This window comes from Thamnophis elegans, chromosome 1, assembly GCF_009769535.1.
Source record: "Thamnophis elegans isolate rThaEle1 chromosome 1, rThaEle1.pri, whole genome shotgun sequence".
NCBI classification, from domain to species: Eukaryota; Metazoa; Chordata; class Lepidosauria; order Squamata; family Colubridae; genus Thamnophis; species Thamnophis elegans.
In genome coordinates this window covers 25,586,189-25,609,905 of record NC_045541.1, presented here as the reverse complement: position 1 = coordinate 25,609,905, position 23,717 = coordinate 25,586,189, and the positions used below count along the sequence as shown (strand labels likewise).

The 23,717-nt window shown below is 42.0% G+C and overlaps 1 protein-coding gene across 2 annotated transcripts in view; it reads left to right on the top strand.

Annotated features, from left to right (window-relative positions):
* Positions 1 to 214: 214 nt before the first annotated feature.
* Positions 215 to 23,717, top strand: part of ITGA6 (integrin subunit alpha 6) — a 72,900-nt gene continuing 49,397 nt past the window's right edge. The window contains exon 1 of one of the 2 annotated variants that reach the window (XM_032215263.1): positions 215 to 736. In XM_032215263.1, coding sequence (XP_032071154.1) covers positions 585 to 736 — 152 coding nt within the window. In that variant the 5' untranslated portion in view covers positions 215 to 584. The remainder of the gene's footprint in view (positions 737 to 23,717) is intronic. The other variant, XM_032215272.1, reaches the window with a different exon arrangement.

Here is a 23,717-nt window from a genome sequence, read left to right as displayed (position 1 = left end):
GTCAAAAAGCACCCTCACCCATTTCCCGTTCTACAAGGGATATCTGAAGAAGTCCTGGGATACCTCAGCTCCAATTTTTCTTGTGTGAGGCAGAGGCTGCACTCAACCGCCCACAAACCCGGTGCCAGCCCTAGAACTGACCAACCCCACAGCTACCCGGATAGGCAAGGCTCCATGAATCACAGTGGTGGCCTTCACACGTTCTGACCTCACGTAAACGCTGCTCCCTCCCAAACTGAAAAGCCTGTGGCCCTGGGCGCTTTATAGTTGGTGCGAGTCCTTTTTCTGGGCAACAGGCGGCTGGCAGGCTGGGCAGGGTAGGGCAAGGCGAGGCACTCCTGCCTGGTTGGGGAGAGACGGGGCGGGGCTCCTGGCTTGTTGTTCGTCACTTGGTGTAAAGCCCGAGCAAATCTCTGGAGAGAACAAGGAGCCCATTCAGAGCGGCCGCAAGAGGAGCGGCGCCGATCCGTGGCCAGCAGGGCGAGGGGCGCCCCCTGAGACTGGCTTTCCTGGGGATTCCGGCGGGCGGAGCAGCAACGGCGGCGGCGGCAGGATCGGCGGGCACCGGCTCTTCGGGAGGGAAAATGCTTTCGCTTTTCTACCTGTGCCTCTGGGCTGGAATCGCCCGTGCCTTCAACCTGGACACTGACAACGTCGTCAAATGGGGCGGCGAGCCCGGCAGCCTTTTCGGATTCTCCCTCGCCATGCATCAGCAGCTGAACCCCAACAAGAGGCTGTAAGTTGTCCTTTTTCCGGGGCGCGGTCGGGAGGAATTCCGACGAAGCGAGGGACTCCGGGGGCTTGTGGAAGGATCGGGGCAGCTGGGGAGGGAGGTGGGATCGGGGAGATCGGCCTGTCCAAGCCATGCGGCGCTGTGGACTCGCTTGGGGGGGTGGGTGGGGGTGTAGCTCTCCGGGGCTCTAGATCCGCTGGGTGCTCTCGAGCTGCTCTTTGCAGGATCAGGGAGCGGGGAGTCACTTGATTGACCGGTGCAAGTGCCGATTTTTTGAAGTGGAATCCACCAATTTATAAATCAATAAAAGCAACAACTGCTGGGATCGCGGTAAAGAAAGCGCGCGCAAGCCCTGCAGGTGGGATCCGGCGGGAAGAATCTGCTGAGTTTTGTTCCCTCGGGGCTGATGGTCGCTCGATCGCTTTTTAGGGGGGGGGGTTGTGACTCCGTGGCGAGAGAGGGGCGTCGGGGGTTGCTCCGCCCGGGCTTGTTGCGGAGCAACGTAGCCGGAGGCATAGCTTTTGGAAGTTTGCGCCTATAAGCCTTGTTGTGCTGCCGCGCCGGAGGATGGAGGTGTGTGGAGGGCAACAGGAGGTGGGTGCGAACCAGGCTCACTTCCGCCGGTGTACTGCGCCGATGTCTTCCTCTGCCACCCGAAATCGGCTGTACTTTGATCGGCGGGAGACCGCGCGCGGCTGTTTTGACTTAGAACAAGTCAAGAAAAAGGGGAGTGGGAAAAAAACACACACCAGACACCTGTTAGCTGGGACTGATTTTGGCCAGGACTAGATGAACTTCAGGAAGCGGGGCAAAACGGATGGCAAGAAATCAAAATGTCCGAACGGAACTCTTCGTGTGAAAAGCCCCGCTTGTTCTGCGGTTCAAGCAATCTGGAAAGTCCTACCTGGTTGAAAGTTGCTGGGATTTATACATCAAGGAGACCTTTCAAAGGGGGCTGTGCAACGAGCTTTATTTAGAAGACAACCATAAATAGGAACGGTCTGTCCACTGTGCTGTGTATTCTTCATTCCTGATGGCAAAGAATGTTTGGTGGGGTAGGGGTGGCCTTGCAACCAAAGAATACACAAGCACACGAGAGATACAAACTCAATTGCAGAAAATGTGACTTCATCAACAGAATGGTCAATGCCTGAAATGCCCTACCTGACTCTATTGCTACATCCTCAAACCCCCATAACTTTAACCTTAAACCGATTACTGTTGACCTCACCCCATTCCTGAGAGGTCAGTAGGGGGGTGCATAAGTGCACTGGCGTGACTAACCTCCCTGTCATACTGTCCCCATTTACTTGTACCCATTTCCTGTTTTCTTATTCATGTTTATTCTTATCCCTGTTATCTTGTACATGAGCGACTAAATAAATAAATAAATAAATAAATAAATAAATAAATAAATATATATATATAGTCACGGCGTTGCAGAAGGGCAGTGTAAAAACAACCAAGAGTAGTTTGTCAGATTAAAAAAAAACTCCTGGAGACTTAGCATGTCCATTCTGAATGTATCTTTGAAGAATGAAGGGGAAACCTTTCCATTTTATGCATCTTTTACTGCATACAATTCTTGCAGTGCCAACCCAGAGCAGGGCTAAGCCCTCTGCCTTGGGTATTTCTGCCCTTAACTTCCTGTTTTTCTACAGATGCAAGGGCAGGACAAGGCTCTTCATCCAGAAAGGGAATCCAAAATTGGGAGGCCAGCAATTCAGGAGACACCCAACAAAATCCATACTGTCATGCTTGTTCTTGTGCAAGTTATAAAAAGCCCAACCTGTTAAAAAAAAAATCACCTGCCAAAGAAACCAGATTGATGCCCATTAGAATTACTGCTCCAAAGTCAGACACCACAGTCATTATACCAGTCTGTTTTGAGAATTTGGCATTTAAGGGGAAGAGGTATTTGAAGAGCATGGGTCCAATATCTGTGCTTAAAATCTATTTTGCACTGGAGAAAGCAGAAGAAGCAGAACTGAAATGATACCTATGCTACCTTCAGATGTAGACCATGCTATTATGCCAAGAAGTACTAAACCAACAGCAATTATGTGGTTCAATTTATGTGCATTTGAAAGTTGGGGTTTTGGAGAAGGGGGGTCAGCACTTTAGTAGAGTTTTTAGCAAATTTTAGCAAATTTTTCCATTATCTTGTAGCTTTTAGTGTATTTTCTTTCGTTGCCTTCTTACACTTCAAGCAGTCTTGTAAGGTAGTTCAGTATTATTATTCTAAGGATAGCTAAATGTAGTTAAGGAACACAGAGAACAACTCACTTAAAACCATTGATTTCCATTTCAGAAGTCAGTCCCATACCTATGTTGTTAGATATAAAAGAAAAATTCAAGGAAATAGCTGCAAACTTCTATTCTTTAATCATCATAATGCAGCCTTCAAGGAATTCCTGTATTTTGTTTCATGAGCAAAGTTGAAACCATCTGCTCTCCCATTTTATGTGAAATAAAAGCAAGACATGACAATGCTGTTTGGGATTGACGTGACTGTGTCTGAACTACAGACTTCTTCTGTACTCATCTTTTTACAACTTCCTTCCTTCCAGGAGTTGCATTTTATTTTGTAAAGTAGAAAGGAATTGCTCAGCTCTCCCTTCTTTCTTTGCCCTGCGGCTGGGAGAGCTGCCACAAGTGTGAACATGTGCTTCCTTGGGTACATCTGATTCATGCCACAGCTGGCACGTACCCAGCAGTAAATCAACCCACCTTTGAATTACATTATGCTTTTTTTCCAAGATTCCTACTTTTCTTTTTGGTGGGTATAAGCACCATGCAAATCTCCTCTAAGGCTGGGTTCCAGCAAAGCATGTGTAAACAAATAACTTAAGACTACAGTTCTAGACACGTGTACCTGGAAGTAATTTTTTTTAAAAAAATAGCAAGATACACTTTCTTAATGTTTATCTAGAATTCATCTCATAGCAGTGGGGGAAAAATAAATGGCAGTTATACAGAAAAAAATATGCAAAAGAATGAAGATTGTTATATTTAAATAACTATATGTAAAAGAAAGGGACACAGTGGCTCAGTGGCTAAGATGCTGAGATGTCAATCAGAAAGGTTGGCAGTTTGGCGGTTCAAATCCCTAGCGCCGTGTAACGGAGTGAGCTCCCATTACTTGTCCCAGCTTCTGCCAACCTAGCCATTTGAAAGCTTGTAAAAATGCAAGTAGAAAAATAGGAACCACCTTTGGTGGGAAAGTAACAGCATTCCGTGCGCCTTCAGCTTTTAGTCATGCCATCCACATGACCATAGAGACGTCTTCGAACAGGCTGGCTCTTCGGCTTTGAAATGGAGATAAGCACCACCCCCTAGAGTTGGGAACGACTAGCACATATGTGCGAGGGGAACCTTTACCTTTACCTTATATGTAAAAGAGTCGCAAGGATTCCTGCAGTCTTACTACACTTTCTCAAATTTAGTCAATAATTTAATTTAGTGATTGCCAAAAGTGTCTGCTGGTAGATGTCCCCCCCCCCCCCCAATGAAGATGGCGATCATGGCTGTATAATTGAAACCCTGTCTCTACATGTGTGCAACACTGATGTTTATACAAAAAGAAGGGGGCTTTGATTATACAGATAAGACCACCATCTTTTCATGTGTGCATCTTTGTCAGATAAGAGGTAATTCATGATCTACGTTATTGCTACACAAATGTATCAGCCTAATGCTGACTACATAAACCTCGACCCTGTTTAGAACAGAAAAGCAAACTGACATGAAACCATCATCCAAAGTAGTAACAAATTTGGAAGTCAGGTCAAATTGCAGCCAGGTGTGGTTGTTGGAAGATCTGGACTATGACTATGCCCACGCACCTGAAGTCTCTGCCTCTTCCCAAGCCCAGTTGGCCTTGATCAGACCGAATTTCTTCTTAATAAAGAATTGAGCTTTTACATAGCTGCGCATTCAACTCTTCAACATCTTTCCTAGCCTGTGAAGACAATAATCCATTGCTGGCTTGACATCATTGCTGTGTTGGAAGTAATTTGTTTGGCTCCTGGGATGTTTCTTGCTTGTATTTTTATTATCGAAGGAGAACTCTGAAGACAGGATTGTGATGGTAGAGTGCAGAATAAGATAAAAAACAGCTAGTCCTTGACTTATGACCACAATTGAGTCCACCACAATTTATGTTGCCAAGTGAGACATTTGTTTCCCACTAGAACTTTGTAGGGAAGGATGGGCAGCAAAATTATTTTTGGGAGAAAAATAAATTACATCCCTTTTTCTGCCTGTCATTACAGGTAGCCCTCGACTTATGATCACAATTGAGCCCAATGTTTAGGTTGCTAAGTGAGACATTTGTTAAGTGAGTTTTGCCCCATTTTACGACTTTCCTGCCACTTTTGTTAAGTGAATCACTGCAGTTGTTAAATTAGTAACATGGTTGTTAACAGAATCTGGTTTCCCCATTGACTTTGCTTGACAGAAGGTTGCAGAAAGTGGTCACCTTGATCCCAGGACACTGCAACCGTAAATGTAATCAGTTGTCAAGCACCTGAATTTTGATCACATGACCATGGGGATGCTGCGATGGCCGTAAGTGTGAAAAATGGACATAAGTCACTTTTTTCAGTACTGTTGCAACTTTGAACAGTCACTAAGTGAACTGTTATAAGTCGAGGACTACCTGTAATTCTAAATAAACAACTGATGGAGATTTCTGCTTTGTTTGGGTCTCCTACTGGGTATAAGGAACCAAGTGAATGTGATTGAGCTGTGTGTATCAGCATGATTGCTCATCCCTAATCATTGAGAATGCTAAAGGATTCTGGTTCCATGTTCAATTGAAACACAATAGCTGAGTCAGTTAAAATATGCAGATGTGTCTCACTATAATATCCCTTAGTTGTGATGAGACTACCTCAGTAGGCCATCATTTTTTCTGGTGAGGGTACATGATGATGTCCTATGTCTGTGATGGCGAACCTATGGCACGTGTGCCACAGGTGGCACGCTGAGCCATTCCTGAGGGCACATGAGGTGTTGCCTCTCAGCTCCAGCACACATATGTGCGCTGGCTAGCTGATTTTCAGCTGTTTTTCGCCCTCTGGAGGCGCTTCCCAACTCAGAAGACCCAGAGGTTCGGGAACCGACTTCCAGTTTGCGTGTTGGATGAGTTTTCGCCCGAAGCCTCCAGAGGGAGAAAAAAGGCCCAACGGGCAACCCGGAAGTCCATTCCTGAACTTCCGGTTTGCATGTTAGGCCACTTTTCGGCCTCTCCAGGCTTCAGGAGGCTTCCCTGAAGCCTGTGGAGGGCAAAAAATGGTCCACTTGGAAGTCTGGAGGTTTCAGTGAGGCCTGCATGCATGCGCGCGGGGAGGGGTTGTGCGCACATGTGCGGGGGACGGCATTGCATTATGGATGTGGGCACGCATGCAGGTGACCCTCCCAACGCTCCCCACGCTTTTGGCACACCTTGACAAAAAGTTTAGCCATCACTGTCCTAGACTTTTTTACCTATTGCAGTAACTTATCTTTTGCTGGAAAATTGACAGTTGTCTCTTACGCCTTACTCCTTCAAACTCATGGGGCAGCAAAATGGTCGAAGAAGATGGTAAGTCTTGCTATGGTTGTAAGTAGCCCATGCTTTGGACTATGGTTATATAGATTAATTAAGTATCAAAAAAGTATAATAAACTGAAATTGAATCCAGATAAAACAAAGGTGTGACTGGCAATAATAAAGTTTATGTTCTGGAAAAGGTAACGCTTTCACAGAAGGAGCACATAAGCAGTTGGAAGGTGTTTCTGCAGCTGTATATCTAAACACTTTCCCATGTTTCAATAACAGCCAGGAGTACTTTTTATCAGGTTTAATTGATAAGCCAAGTTAATTTCTCCTTGGAAGAAAATGTCCTTAAGACTACGGGGCACAGACTGATTACTTCCAGTCATAAGTACTAATAGCATGCTGTCCTGGAGCTGTCTTAAGTTCACTTCCCTCTCCCCATCAGTGGGGCAAAGTGGTTGATCAAGTGCACGTATGTGGGACAGGAGCCATTGCACGAGCCTAGAAAAAGATGCAACTGCTTTAACAAGTAAAAAACAGAGTGGGTCAGATACTTTTCTGTGAAGGTCATTTTTAGAAAGATTTGCCCAATCATACTGGACTGTAACTCTCAGGGCTTGGATCTAGTCAATTAAGGTGTCTATTTCTATATGGTTCTCCCACATTTGTTAGGAAGACTATGGTTGCCTGTGGGCTTCTGGAATGAAATTATATCTGCAGTTCTTGGGAAATCATTTCTGCCTCTCTACATATAGTTAAAGATGGGGAAAACTATACAAATACTATGGTAGGTTTCAAGCAGGGAAGTGAGGATGGCCATTTCTGTGAATCTATATAAGACATTCTCTTGGGGATCCTCATTAAAGCCACCATCTCCATGTCTGTCTTTATGGGGATGTCAGGAGGGACTTGATTCAACAAAACCTGCTAAGGGTTGGGGCAGAAAGAGGAACTGGCAAGGAAACACTTATCAAATATCTGCATTGAAAGTGACCTGAAAGAGGCAGCTTATAAAAAAGATCATAAGTCTAGCTTCAGAAATTGCAGATTTTTGTTCTCTAGGAGCTATATCTGTCACAGAGATGGGTTGGCTTGTTACTCCAATGAGCAGGATTTCATCTGCTGAAAAATTTCATAAATTTGACCTTCTTGCTTTGTTCCTTAGATCAAGGGTCCCCAACCCCTGGGCTCATGCACAGCTCCACTTGCATGAGTGGTGGGTGCTGACGCTCAAAGGAACTGCATGTGCACGCACACGCCTGCCATTCACATGAGGGATGCGGTGGCTCAGTGGCTAAGACGCTGAGTTGTTGTTCAGAAAGATTGGCAGGTTGGCACTTTGAATCCCTAAGTGTCGCATAATGGAGTGAGCTCCCGTTACATGTTCCAGATTCTTGCCAATCTAGCAGTTCGAAAGCACATGAAAAATGCAAATAGAAAAATAGCGACCATCTTTGATGGGAAGGCAACAGTGCTCCATGCCCCTTCGGTATTTAGCCATGCCGGCCACATGACCACGGAGACGTCTTCGGACAGCACTGGCTCTTTGGCTTTGAAACGGAGATGAGCACTGTTCCCTAGAGTCAGGAATGACTAGCACATATGTGCAAGGGGAATCATTCACATGGAACCATCCCCTCCCCCCCACTTGCCAGGCTGCCAAGCCGTAAAGGTTGAGGACCATTGCATTAGACAGTTGTATTTGGGTTATGAAGTAGCCATCTTGGCCCTACTGATTCTGTTTGCAGACACCTATCAATTTACCATTATTGGCTAATTGGGCAAAAGGAGGAGGAAATTAAGAAGACAATTTCTTTGAAGCAATATCTTAAAGCATTGTCTGTAAGCTAAGAGTCAATTCTGCATGAACATACTACAAGGCATGTTTCAGAATTTCAAACTGTAAAATTGAAATGTGAAAGACCATTGTAACCTACACAAATTGGAATCCATTTATTCTGAGTAAAGCGTTAATAATAGAGGCATACAAAAAAAATCTCAAAATATATATCAATGGGTGGGGGGAAGCAGAACTAGGTTTTACAAGGCTGTAACCATCTTACAGTATATGCGGTAAGAAAGGTTCCACCACAAAACCGCGTTCCACTAAACCGCGCTCGACGAAACCGCGTAGCTGATGTCATCAACAGGGCGACAACAGCGCGGAGACAGAAGCACGCTGTAAACGCTAAACCTAAAATTAACCCCTAAACCTAAACCTAACCCCCTAAACCTAATCCTAAACCTAACCCTTAACGTAACCCTAAACCTAATCCTAAACCTAACCCTTAACGTAACCCTAAACCTAATCCTAACCCTAACCCTTAACCTAACCCTAAACCTAACCCTAACCCTTAACCTAACCCTAAAGCTAACCCTAAAGCTAACCCTTACCTTAAGTTGAATCGGCTTGCTTTCAAAGCGCTATTTAAAGCGCCTTTGTTTCTCCGCGCTGGCTGTTGTCGCCCTGTTGATGACGTCAGCGACGCGGTTTAATCAGGCGCGGCTTAGTCGAGCGCGGTTTTGACGGGTCACGGGTAAGAAATGCCAAAATGTGATATTCAGAAATGTGGTACTATTTTTTTGTTCTGAGTTGTCATATATGATTGTTTTTAATAACTTTGTTCATATCTTTCTTGTCTTTGGTGATGGAGGAAATCTCAAATACATTGAACTCCATGACATGTCCTTCTAGGTAGACTTGACTCTAAAGGAAATTACTGGGTATTTGCTACTGGTTCTGTAAGCGTTTCAGGGATTCGTGCCATGAAGGGCATATTGATGCAAATCCACTTGCTTTTATTGATCAAAACCATGACTTTTCCATTAATAATCTTCCTAATTGCTTACAGGAAAATAACGTAAAATTCAAATAACGCTTCATCATAGCCCCAAAGGAAATTTGAGTCTCTTTTGATAGTTGTAAAAGAATTGGAGATGCTGTGATCGGATTCAAAAGTATGGGCTTCTATTCTCTTCTCAGCTTTCTTTCCACCTTTCTTCTCTCTATTGACCCTTCATTGAGGCAACAGTGAGAAATAGATAAAATAGTTGCATTTGTTTCACTTATCAGGATGAAGGAGTGAAGTAAACTTCAAAGTCCAACAGTAAGTATTCAAATGGAGGTCTGTGTATTTATTTCGGTGTGTTTTACATTGTTTGCTGAAAGGTTACGTTCAGGATATCTGAAGTTGAAACACTCCCTCTTTCTTATAAATTACTATACGTAATTACGTATAGTTCTTACGTTTCTATTTTTTTAAAAAACCTTTGTATTTTGTGTTTCTTTTAATGTTGTACGCCGCCCTAAGTCCTTGGGAGAAGGGTGACATATAAATCGAATAAACCTAAACTTAAACCTATGTATTAAACCATAACCAAGAAGTACAAAAACTGTATTTTTTGCCACAAATTATTATCAATAATGGCTGATGGTCAAGGTCCAATTTCGTTGCGGAGAAATTGATTTCTGGTGATCATTTCTGGCGACTGCCTTGATGTCAGTTGTCGTTCTGTAAAATAATCCCTTGCCCATTGTTTGTCAACAAAAACAACAACACCAAAATTAAAGATCTGTGTATTACACAAAAGGCAAGACGTATCTCAGTGGAATTGTCTATGGATTTACAAATCTTGACTGTAAGTTTCCCCATTCTAATGTTCTCTTTTTGTATTGATATTACAAGATCCAGAATTCCCAGCCAGTGCACACCATGTTATTTGGAAGTTCTTGGAGTTGCAGTCTAGGGCACTGGGGAATCAGTAATTTGGGGAAGCTGCTTGTGTTAGCTTTGGTCAAAATTCAGAATTGTCTTCCTGACTGAATGCTGTTAATGTCATCTGAACTGGTTACTTCTGTCAATCTGAACATGGTTTGATCACAGCTCAAGGATAAACTGCTTTGTTTCCCTACAGAAGGTCCCATGCAGGTAATTGTGAATGTGGACTTGGACAAGATAACTAATATTACAAAGCAAGGTTAATAGCTGCATAAAAATATTACAGGCCATCAAGCATTTGACTTTTTACGATTCTTCCTTTCTGGCAGGTTTCTGAGAAGCCAATTACTTGGTTGTCTGGCATATTTAAAATGTCATCATTGGTGACTGTATGGGAAAAAACAAACTTCTAGGGCAGTTCCTGAAATTCTTGTTACTAGATATTACATTGATATATTGTGCCTGGGTTGATATACTGTGCTAAGCCATTAATATGGCTTATTTCAGTGGCCCCCAACCTTTTGGCCACCAGGGACTGGTTCTATGAGGAAAGGTGTTTCCCCGGACCAGAAGGGGCGCGGTTTGGTGTGCTTTTCTGCATCCTGCGGATGGGGCTTTGCTTGTTTATGCGGACCGGATTCCACGAACCCTGGTCATTCTGCCACAAGATCAGCCATGCTAATCAAAGCTGATACAGCCAGATTTTATGAAAGATGGGCAAAATATTTAGTGTGTATTATCAAAACTAGTTGGGTGAGGGTAATGGTATTATTATTTCAGTAATCTACTCTCCTGTGTTTTGGGTCCTTCAGTAGCTTTGACTCCGAGTTCAAGATTCATGACAATTCTCTCACCTTAAAACACCTCTTGCCTATGCGTTGAGATGGGTGAATGTCTATGTGTTAAGCTGGGCTGCAGAGATAACTTTGCTTCCTGTTGGTATAGGTTAGTATACCAGCCAACATATACCAATGAGATATGTTGGTATACTGGCCCTATTTGGGCAACTAGATCTGATCTTTGGGCTTGTGACCCTCATTACACAATGCGCGCATGACACCCCCTGTGCTCGCCCTCTGAACATGCATGTGCAACACTCCATGCACCCCGCACCACCCACACATGTGCGTGCTCCCCCCGTGGCTTGTTTCGGTCCTCCCTGAAGCCTCCTGGGACCAAAAATGGGGCATGGGGGGTTCTGCACTCCCCCAGCCCGCCGTGCATGCGCACGCTATCCTCACCACCCCCATGCATGCATGCCCATCTCCCACACGTGTGGCAGAGAACCAAAAATCAGCTGCCTGGTGAGAGGCGTGCGCACATGCGTGGTGGAGCTGAGCTGGGTGATGGCTCGTGTGCCCGCAGAGAGGGCTCCGGGTACCACCTGTGGCACGCGTGCCATAGGTTCGCCATCACAGTTTTAGTGTATGCTTTGGGTGTTGTAATTTGTCGATATACATCATTCTTGTAAGTCATAGAGAATCTGAGTAGATTCAATAATGTAGAAGTTTAAATAAAAACCTATATATGTAATGGCAATCCCTTCAGGGAGATGTCCTAATTAAGAAACCAGAAGAGGAGGAGGGCTTAGATGGAAATTTAGTTGTAGACTGTTTTGTGAGATGGAGGCTTATAAGTATTCCTGCCATGTAACTCTACCTGGTTGCATCCACCCTCCATGGAGCTCTTTGCATAGAATTGTCTTTAAAATGAGTCTTGTAATTTCACCTGGGACAGAATTTCAGCTCCCACAAGGCTTGTGGGAATCAGGCATTAAGTTCATATGACAACTGATTTGTACCTGCACAGGTTTGCCTATTCATCTCTTGACACAATTTAACACATCGGTCTTTCACGGCCTGAATGGCCAGGATCAGATTACTTGAAAGGATACCCTACAGCCTTAGAAATTAGCCAAAGGTGAAATTAGCTTCAGAAACTATTAAAATCATTATTTGGTTTTTCTAATTTTCTAATTAGTTTTAGAATGGGTGTCACTAGAATGTTATGTCTGCAGGATAATTTAGATAGGGCAACTAGTATGCCATGATGTCATTGTGCAAAAGTATTAGAAATATATAAATCTTGTTATCTGAATCATGATGTCATAATGCTGGATTGTCATGCACACCCCCGTTCTTGCCGACAGCTGCAATCACACCTTGACTATACCCTTGTGCACCAGGGATCTCTTTGTGTATTGCTTCTGAACTGTAATTAGGAATCACAATTGTCTATTTTGTACTACCCTGTTTCCCTGAAAGTAAGACCTCCCTGGATAATAAACCCCAATTGGGTTTTTGAGCGCATGTGCTAAAATAAGTCCTCCGAAAATAAGCCCTCCCTGAAAATATTGCAACACAGCAGCAGCCATGAGATGACCACATTCACCATCTCCGGCACCTCAAAAATAATAAGACCTCCCCAAAAATAAGGCTGAGGGCTTATTTTGGGGGGGGGATCTCAAAAGAAAACAAGACCCTGTCTTATTTTCGGGGAAACACGGTAACAATATCTTATTTAGTTTGGGCATCTGACTGACTGTAATATGAATTGACAGATTAAGTTATGGCAGACTAGATTATTTGAACATGTAGGAGATAAGTAAAAGCCATAAAAGCATGTGAATTGAGGGGTAACCAAGTAGATTGTAGATTGTAGATAAATTTATTTATAGGCCGCCCTTTTCCCTGAGGGGACTCAGGGCGGCTTACAACGTATAGGGAAGGGAGTACACACAATGACATATAATAACAATACGTAATTAAAAATAGAAGCAACATTCATTCATCATTCGGGAGGGGACGGATTATAATCTTTAACCCCAGGCCTGACGGGATAGCCAGATCTTGAGGGCTGTGCGGAAGGTCTGGAGGGTGGTGAGGGTACGAATCTCCACGGGGAGATCGTTCCAAAGGGTCGGAGCTACTACTGAAAAGGCTCTCCTCCGCGTAGTTGCCAGTCGACACTGATTGGTGGATGGAACTCGGAGGAGGCCTAATCTGTGTGATCTAATAGGTCGTAAGGAGGTAATTGGCAGGAGGCGGTCTCTCAAGTACCCTGAGGTCCCACAGGTTAAATTTTATTTGAAGCCGGGGCAGTTTTTATGTTCTCTTTAATATTCTTTTTCTTCCCTCCCCTTTTTTTTGGAAAGGCACAGTTGCACTGTGATAATGACATTGAAGTACATGATTGGTATTTATTTTAATTGAGATGACTTCTGGAAAACAGAACCAAACAGAACAAAACTCTAAGTGTATTAAAAATTTTCACAGTGCTTCCTTCAATTTCATTTGTGTACGGAATTGGCAGAGGCAGCCTGAGGCTAGTGCATGTAAGATCAATGTATTTCTTACTTCATTAGCATATATAAATCAGCTTTGTGAAGTCAGGTAGGCCTTAAATGATGTTCTCATAGTATGAGAAAATGTTTCTAAAAATTAATCTTGGAAATGTCTAGACAGAGGACACACTTATATATTTTGGGTTGGATCCAGAACTAGCTACGTGTAATAGGTCTACGGAAATCCAGAGGAATTAATGTCATATGGTCAACTTCTACTGGTTTCAGTGGTTCTACTTATGTGTGGCCTGATTATTGTCCCTAAAATTTTTAAGTAGGGGTCAGATTTTTTTAAATACTTGGATATACTTCCATGATTGTCTCTGGTTCCCTGGTGCAAATGAAACAAAATGTTAAAAAGTTAGATATTTATGTAGTTACCTACCAAACACATCTACGTTATATTACGTAAAAGATAAAGGTTCCCCTCGCACATATGTGCTAGTTGTTCTAGGGGGTGGTGCTCATCTCCATTTCAAAGCCAAAGAGCCAGTGCTGTCCAAAGACGTCTCCATGGTCATGTGGCCTGCATGACTTAACGTCGAAGGCACACGGAGCACTGTTACATCCCCCCAAAGGTGGTTCCTATTTTTCTACTTGCATTTTTACATGCTTTCGAATTGCTAGGTAGGCAGAAGCTGGGACAAGTAATGGGAGTTCACTCCGTTACACGGCACTAGGGATTCAAACCACTGAACTGCCGACCTTTCTGATCGACAAGCTCAGCATCTTAGCCAGTAAGCCACCACAAAGTAACAAAAATATCTTAACTATCCACAAGGCATGTCACAACTTTTGAGCAACCCTAATGTTGAAATTCTCCACTAGTCCATGTATAAATTTGCTTCTCTAGTCCTTAATTTTTCTCTTAATTTGTCTATATTGCTATTGGTAATGCCTGATTACCATTAAAAACCAAAACCATATAAATCAGAAAATGAATACAATTTCTAAAATTGATGAAGCCAATAAATATTAATACTAGATGACTAAATGAATTCTACAAGTAAAATTTTGATATACAATATTTAGAGAAACTTGAATCATTCTGATCTGATTATAGGTATATATTACAGTTGAAACATAAATAAATAATGGGCCATAATACCCTAGTTCAAATTCCAGTGTTGTCTTAGGGAGCGTCAAGGGGAAGGACACCAGAGGATGTGGTAAAGTCAGCTCAGGGTGTGAACAAGATATCACATGTTTTATAATAGCTGCTACATGTCAAGTAGAAGCCAAAAATAGATGTAGGGCTACAGTTCTCTACCCAATATTTTGATAGTAAAATTAGCAGAGTGCGTAGGGTTGTATGGTTAAAAAAACTATATAAGATTCTTTAAAATTTTGCTTTCCCCCCAAAGACAAAGGAATATAAAGCCAGGTCTCTCTATTAAAATTCTTCACTTTGTATGACATTATATTGTTAAAATGTACATTGAGAAGGTTAGAGATGAATTTGTTTCTTCATAAAAGGTGAATATTCAGAATTTTGAGAGAGCTCAAATAACAGGAAAAGAGGACAGAAAATAAAATAGAATAGGGAAGAAAAGATGCAAATCCTTTAGATTTGCTTTAGAAGAGATGCTTTGGAATATGTGGCAATATGAATCTCTCTGACTTTTAAAAATCCTTTTCCAGTATTGTGCTTCTGTTGTATAAACCAGGGGTCTCCAACCATGTCAACTTTAAGCCTGGCGGACTTCAACTCCCAGAATTCTGGGAGTTGAACTCCGCCAGGCTTAAAGTTGACAAGGTTGGAGATCCTTGGTATAAACCATTCAATCCTAAGAAAAAGAGACAGCTTCTTTTTTTTGGCTTTTATTTCTAGAAATTTTTTATTTGTTGTTCTCTGACATACCATTTAAGTATACATTCACATAATTATTCTTCTTTACATTTGTTATTATTATACATTTATTATTTCATTTAATAGATTATAATATGCAGTTTGGGTTGCTTTATTTACCACCCCTTCCTCCTGTTGTAACACCACCTTATTTTCCCTTTCTTTCTCCCTCTCTTCTCTACTTTCTTCCTTCCTCCTCTCCGTCCTTTACCTTTCTCCTACTTTTCCTCTTTCCCTTCCTACCCCCTCTCCTTCTCTTCCTCTCTCTTCCATCCTATTCTCCTTACCTCTTTCTTCTTTTCGCCCGTTTTCCTTTCATTCTCTCCTCCTCTCTCCCTTTCTTTTCTATTGTAGGTGTCTCTTTCATATCTCAGTTTATGTTTCCTTGGGATGGTATTTCCACAAACCCAAATATAATTTGGTATCATTTCTTATTCCCTTACCTTCGCTCTTGAATATATACTTGTATATTTAATATTTTCTTTATAGTTTCCCCCTTCTTCCCCCCCTTTTCCATTTAATAGTGCATCATCTGGATTCTATATCTTCTCCCTACTTTCTTTTCTAGTTTCCTTTCTCTAGCTAATCATAAAATCTTCCCCATGTCTTGAAGTACTCCGATTCCTCTTTATCCTTTATTTTCATTGTCAACCTATTCATCTCCATACAATCTAATATCTTTTTTATTATCTCTTCATCTGTTGGTAGCTTATTTAATTTCCAATTTGGGGCAGATACGATTCTCGCTGCTGTAGTTACATGTATAATCAAGTAAGTCTCCCCCTTGAATTTCTCTGGGAGGATACCTAGATGGTTGCTTTAATAAGTCAAGCACAGGTGCTCTTGTTTGTGCAGCTGTGTTCTAATAAACCTCATCTATTACATAAACTCTAATGGTTGGCATGAGTTTTCCTAAGGAATGCTATAAACTTCTATAGAAAGATAAAGTAATTGAACATACATTGTTACCGATGGGGTAATATTGAAGAATGAATTGCACTGCAAAGCGGGGAATGGGAAAGCTTGTTGAACAATGTTCCTCTTCAGATGTTTTGAACTTCAGTTCTGACCATTTCTAACTAGCATGATCAACATGAAAGAATTGTGTGCAGGTATTCCTGGTTCACCGACAAAAGCGCAAAACCCTTCTCTACGCCGGCAAAACTGCGGACGTCTAATCCACGCTGTCTGAAGCGCTAAGCAAAATGCAACACTAGCATGCCGATATCTCCGCGCCGACGCAATCGCGCGCAATTCAAAAGGCTGTCAACTGTCAACTGCTTAAAACGTGATGCAACAAAATAAACTTTTACTAGCATTCAAAAGCTAACCCTAACCCTAACCCTAAAATTAACCCTGAATCTAACCCTTACCTTAACTTAAATCGCGCTTCTGTCGGCGCGCTGTTGTCGGCGCATTGATGACATCGCGGTTTTGGCGACGTGGTTTAGTCGAGCGTGCATTTGTTGGGTCATGGGTATTCCTTGATTTCCTATCCATGGTATTGACTATGGACCATTCTCCTCAACCAGCAACCTTTGGAATAGTTGGACTAAACCTCTACTCCCGTGATGGCGAACCTATGGCATGGGTGCCACAGGTGGCATGCGGAGCCATTTGTTAGGGCACATGAGGCGTTACCCTGTCAGCTCCAGTGTGCATGCATGCGCTGGCCAGCTGACTTCAGCTTTCTTTTGAGGCTGTTTTTCACCCTCCAGAGGCTTCCCATTCACCTGTTTGCTAGAGAAAGTCCAAGAGATGACACTAAAATACAATAAAGCATCATGATGATGATGATTAAACAAACAATTCATGATTAAATGGAGCATAAAACAAACAAGCCTCCTGAAGGATCCGGAGGGCAAAAAACAGGACTGCGGCCAAACCGGAAGGCGATATGCTGACTCTGTAAACCGCTTAGAGAGGGCTGGAAGCCCTATGAAGCGGTATATAAGTCTAACTGCTATTGCTATTCCCGAACTTCTAGTTTGCCCATAGGGCCGGTTTTTCGCTTTCCGGAGACTTCAGGGAAGCTCCTGAAGCCTCTGGGGGGGGGGGGAGGAGGAGGCTATTTTCACCCTCCCTAGGATCTTAGAAAGCCTCTGGAGGGTGGGCAAAAAAAGCACGGAAAAAACACGGGGGGGGGGGAAGGAAACACTGGTTGTGCATGCATGTGCGCAGAGGACGAAAGCGTCCGTATGTGTGGCATGCCCGTGCACGATCCCCCTGTGCTCCTCCACTTTTGGCACACAAGCCAAAAAAGGTTTGCCATCACTGCTCTACTCCAGTGGTGGGACTCAACATTTTTATTACCGGTTCTATGGGCGTGGCTTGGTAAGCGTGGCTTGGTGGGTGTGGCAGGGGAAGAATACTGTAAAATCTCCATTGCTTCCGCACTCCAGGGGAAGGTCACTGCAAAATCCACATTTCCTCCTAATCAGCTGAGGCTCGGGAGGCATAGAAGAGATAGGGGCGGGGACAGTCAGAGGTGATATTTACCGGTTCTCCGAACTACTCACAATTTCCACTCCTGGTTTTCCAGAACTGGTCAGAACCTGCTGAATACCACCTATGCTCTACTCCCTATACTATCCACACAAAGACAAATCCATGAAATAGACTCACAACTTTTTTTTTTTGATGTTGCTACTTTTTGGGACAATATAAAGAGTTTAAAATGCTTGTTCTTGATTTAGAGCAGGGCTCTCAAATTCTCTGCTGTCAGGTCAGATGCGTGTGCTGGCCACGCCTGGTTTAGTGAGAGGGAAAAAAAGTTGCAATATGTCATGTGACACCACCATGTTGATGAGACTTTGACACCCCTTATTTAGAGGTTCAAGTCCAGAATAGCTGTTGTGGTTTTTTTTTTCAAGTTGCTGGGCAGATGGAAATTTTGCCTTAGAGCTAGCGACATGAAGCACAATTCAGTGATTTTCCTAAACCTTGCAGAGTTCTTTTTCTTTTTTATATAGCTGCTATCTAATTGGTTCTTTTGTTTTTTAAAAAAAATCAGTGCTTTCAAAGCTATTCTAATAAGCACAGATGTGAGCTGAGAATTTGAACCATAATGGAATACGGTCAAAAAGTCTTCTAAAAAGTCTTTTGCTGAGCTTGTGGAAAAAATAAGGCTGTTTTTGCTTCTTTCCCAAGCCTGCCCGGCCATCATATTCCTATTTCTTTTTATGTGCACTGTGGCTTGAAATTTCAGGGAGATTAAAAGAATGGTATTAACTGAGCTTCCCTTGTGCACCTTTGCAGCATTGAAGAAATTATGTTTCAATATAAAATATTCTCTCTCCCTCTTATTTCCAGCTAGCCAAGAGTCTTAAGTAGGGTGTCTGATATGATGTGCTTGCAAAATGCATTGTTTGTAAATTCCTCCGCAAGAGGATTAAATGGTTTTTTAGGTCAGCCTTTCTTAACCTGATGCCCTTTCTCTTACATAGTTAGCCCAACTCCCAGAATTCTTTAACTACGCTGGCTAGAAATCTGAGCAACAACAATCCCAACAGGGCTGGAGGTCACTCGGTTGGAGAAGGTTCTCCTACACTAATGTGAGGATTGGAATGTACTATTGTTTGCCTTTGGGTTTCATGGTGGTTTAAAATACACTGACACACCTTTTGAAATACATCTTTTGGCACAGAGATAATAGCCTTTCATTCCAAATGCAATTATAAACATAGCTTTTATGAGGAAAAACACAAATGTTGGCATAGTTTTTTTTCTTTTTAAATTTGTACAATAATGTAAAAATGAGATGGAATAGAGGTAGGAAGTAGTAAGTGCAAACTTAACACAGACTACCGCTCTCTAAGTAGTCATTCATTAGCTTGCCTTTCCTTCCATCAGCTCAACACTATCTCTTTCTTTTTCACACACACAGCCCAAAGTAATAAACACATGAAATTGATTGAAGAGAGGGTGACTAGCCAATAATCAGCCAAAGATTTCCTAAGGCTGAGGGTGGGTTTGACTTTTGGCTTTTTCCAGCTAATCCATTCACCTGTTTGCTAGAGAAAGTCCAGGAGTTGACACTAAAATACAATAAAGCATCATGATGATGATGATTAAACAAAAAATTCATGATTAAATGGAGCATAAAAAAAAACACAGCCAAAGACTTGATATGAACCACTGTGATTTTAGTTGGCTCAAATAAGGGTCCATCACCAAGAAGGCCATATGATTGAAAGACAAGACATCGCACTTTTGAAGAATGCTTTATGTGATGGACAAAAGCCCTTCAGATAGCCTAACTAGGTCCAAAATATCCTTCCCCAATTTGTTATCCTTACCCGATGTAGTCATTGGCCAGGGTAGCTGTGCATGTTGTGTTTACCACATAATTATTAGGTTGTCAAAAGCTAATTTAGAGTTTTGTTGATTTAAATTGACACTTGGCCTCCTTGTCCTTCTTTAGTGACACCCTGAGCAGAGTCCCTCTCAGAATTGGTACAGAAAAATAAGTACAAATTTCTTTCTTTTACTTTGGGATGCCCTCCCATTCTAAGAGGAGGTCCATGGCTAGTCCTTCTTGAGGTTCATTCCCAGAAATGAATAATATTACTGTAACGTTTTCCTTTCCAATCATAAATCTTTTGTTATTTGATTCACTGATTAACAAAATGCCTTTCAATGCTTATAATAAATACATAAAACCAGAATGAGCATAAAAATGTTGAAATGAAAATGAAGATGGTAGACTCTGATGGACCAATTTAATATTTTTTATTAAGCGAATCATTCTCTCTTAGCTCTATTTATCTCATATGGTTGTGAGGAAAAAACAGAGGAAGGCCAGGTTTTCCCATTCTGGCTCCTGAATGAAAGGTAAGATAGGAATCTCCCAAATGAACACATATCTCATCTTGAGCCTACATATGCCTTAAAAATGGCCCAAAATCCTGTTGTCAAAATTCAGCCAGTCAATCTGAGGTTCTGGAACCATAACTGAGTTACTGGTGGGTTGCAGGAAATGGCTGCTTCCCACCACACACGCCTTGGCTGTAGCAAGAAAACTAGTTTGCGGTTTCCTTATAAATGCTACATCTTGTAAAGGGAGAAGAGCAGAATGTTTTCTGGACTGAGTTCCCATGGTTTCCCCTTCTCCCCCTCAAGAAAAATGAAGCATGGCCATTCTACTAAAGGTGCTTGGCTCCTTCAAGTCACAACTCCATTATGGAAGCAGCTGGATAGGCCAAATTCCAAACTCACTCTTTCTTTTCTGCTAAACATCTAGCCAGTGGCTCCACCAAGCCTTTTTTTACTCCTTTACAAGACAATTAGGCAGACGGTTTCTCACAGAAGTAGCCAATGTTTTGCCAGAATTGAAATGAAATGGGTTGCCCTGAGCCCCAAAGCAGATTGAAGGTTGGCGAAGGAGACATCATTCCCAAACTAATAAACTCAATGCCAGATGGAAGCAGAATAAAAATTAGGCTCTATAAAAGACCTTCTCCTGAAGGAGACCTTTAAAAAACAGCTACGCTCAAGCATGAATTCATTTTAACTTTAAATCAGCTGCAGTGTATGTCTTGACTTGTTAGAGAATATTTTATTCTCCAAAGCACCTGAGGACAGGGCCAGAAGCAATGAATGGAAACTAATAAAGGAGAGAACCAACCTGGAACTAAGGAGAAATTTCCTGACAGTTGGAACAATTAATATGTGGAATGAGTTGGCTTCAGAAGTTGTGGGACCCTAAAGATTTTAAAGAAGAGATTGGACAACCCTTTGTGTAAAATGGTATACGGTTTCCTACCTGAGCAGGGAGTTGGACTAGAAGACCTCCAAAGTCCCTTCCAACTCTGTTATTCTGTTAATGATAATTGTTCATCAGCCATATGAAGGCAGAGATGGCTGGTGGTGTATTCAGGTGGGCAGTTACAAATCAAGGGATGCATATATGGGTAAGCAAGTGACATTACTTGTAAATGTCTGGCACTGAAGCTTACCAGTTTCCTGGACTATTTGTAACAAAATTATAAACAATTAGTCTAAATACTTTCCCAGACACGTTAGATCATCCCCCCCTCCATTATTGTTACTCAAAGCTATACAACTTTCAACCTCCCATAAAGCTTTGGATGTAGTCTAGAAGCTTCCATTGAATTCTATTTTTAGCGTCACCAAAGGGGACCTAACTAATTATATTTGGAGAATAATCATATTGGCACAGTTTAATTAATAACATTTACTTTTAGTTTAATCATTTTAACATTTTAGTTGATTAATCATTTTTATTCCTATTTTGTCCTGTTCTGCTTCAACTCCCAGCATGCTGTTCAAAAGCCAAGAATAGCTCTTGATCTGAGCAAAGATTGTGCACAACTATTTGTAATGTAGTGTACCTGGGGAGGTGGCAGGACAGATCATGCATTGCTGGAGTCCATATCCCTTACCAAAGATGAATATTTTAGCAGCTGACAATAGAAAGTGTCATTTACTATCCAAGATGAATGATAGTCTATTACCCCTAACAGCCATTCTTATTATTGTCTGGTAGAATCACTGCATTCCTATTATTGCTTGAATGTCTTGTATGAAAATTCCCAGTTTGCTCAGAAGTCTTCTGCTGTGGGAGGATCACGGATAATCAGCCGAACCAAAGAAGGAAATGTATATATCCTTCTTTGTACGTCAGTTGAATCACGCTTTGTTTCCAAGAAAAGGCTCCTATTTAGAGGCAACTTTGATTTCCTGACATTTTTGACAAATAGGATATTTTCTTCCGGTATACCCTGGTTGTAAACATTCCAAAAATAATCTGCGTAATTCCTGAAGATTAAGAGTTGGAAGATTATTTGTGCAATGGTGTCATGACACACACATCGTTTAAACTTTATTTTGACTTGCATGGTTGGTGTTGAATAGGATTTATTGTAGTCCAGAATATCTTCCTGCCAATCTTAAGGTTTGCTATTAGATGAAATACATCTCTGATGGGCACTTCTGAGAAAGGCTGGGATGGAGAATTTTATGGCTTACTTCTGGCTAAATACAGTATATTGCCTTATAACACATTAATACCTAAGGACCGCTTCAATAACTTCCTGGTGGATTGGATCAAGGGTGGCATTCATTTACCTTCACTACTGGTTCACAAATGTGAGGGGCATGTGTACCACGCATGCACTCAGCCTTCCGCATATGTGCTTTGGTTAAAAAAAGGGCCTAAATGGGATGCCATAGAGCTGGGGTGAGTGAGTGGGGCCACCCACGATTTCCGCTAACAGTTTGGGCGAACCAGCAGAATACCACTTCTGGATTGGATCCCTGGCCCATCTGGTTTAGCAGTCTGTTTCCAAGATGGTCATTTGATTCCACAACAAACCTCAGAAAACCTTGCAAACATGTGTGAACTACAGCTGTCCATTCAGTGTAGCCAGGAGGGCAGTGGTTAAGGATTCTGGCAGATACAGTTCAGCAATCTCCGGAGAACCTTCAATTTATTCATGGCTAAAATTATTTTATTCACTAGCATTGGTCAAGTCTTTACAACTATTTTCTTTAAATGAAGCGATTAAGACATTTTTGAATTGCTCTACACATTTTCCTGAGACAAATCCAATCAATTTGACACGTTCACACACTGTCTGGGTGGGTTGGAATTCAAAAGGAAGTACATATTTGTCTGGGAAACACCCAAACCTGGCAGCTAGTTGCTTTTAGCATGCCTAAAAATAACATGTGATAAATTTCACCTTGATTTCTCCTTTGTTATTGCTTTTTCTTAAAAAAAATCTGCAACATCTTATAAACATTTTTCTCTTTGTACTTATTTTTGTACAATGGGAAAAAAGTTTATATATTTTAAGGTAGTGACAGCCACTGACTATTTTAGTAAGGTAAAGGTTCAGGTTTCCCCTCGCACAAAAGTGCTAGTCGTTCCTGACTCTAGGGGGTGGTGCTCATCTCCGTTTCAAAGCCAAAGAGCCAGCACTGTCTGAAGATATCTCCGTCATGTGGCCGGCATGACTAAACACTGAAGGCACATGGAAAGCTGTTACCTTCCCACCAAAAGTGGTTCCTGTTTTTTCTACTTGCATTTTTACATGTTTTTGAACTGCTAGGTTGACAGAAACTGGGACAAGTAACAGGGATTTGAACTGCCGAACTGCCCACCTTTCTGATCGACAAGCGCATCATCTTAGCCACTGAGCCACTACGTCCCTAGTTTATTTATTCCAGTCATGTGCACACTTATTAGGAAATAAATCTTGCTGGAATGTGCTCTTAGAGAAATTAATTTTCAAGGAGACATATCTAAAAGAACTTGAGCATTTCCTTTTCAAGGAAGTGAAGAGGTGGATGTAATAAAAGTCAAGAGGAGTCGGACAAATAAAAATGAAGCATTTAGTCTGACAGAGGCAATCACACACTGTTCTGCACCATGGTATGGCTATTTTATTTTGGTTTAAGATGATGTGTGAAATTTGGTTGGTGGCCCTTAAATCAGTTATGATTTGCTCTGGAGCATTAAACCAATAAGAAACCATTCCAAGTGTGGCATAACATGAAATGGAGATG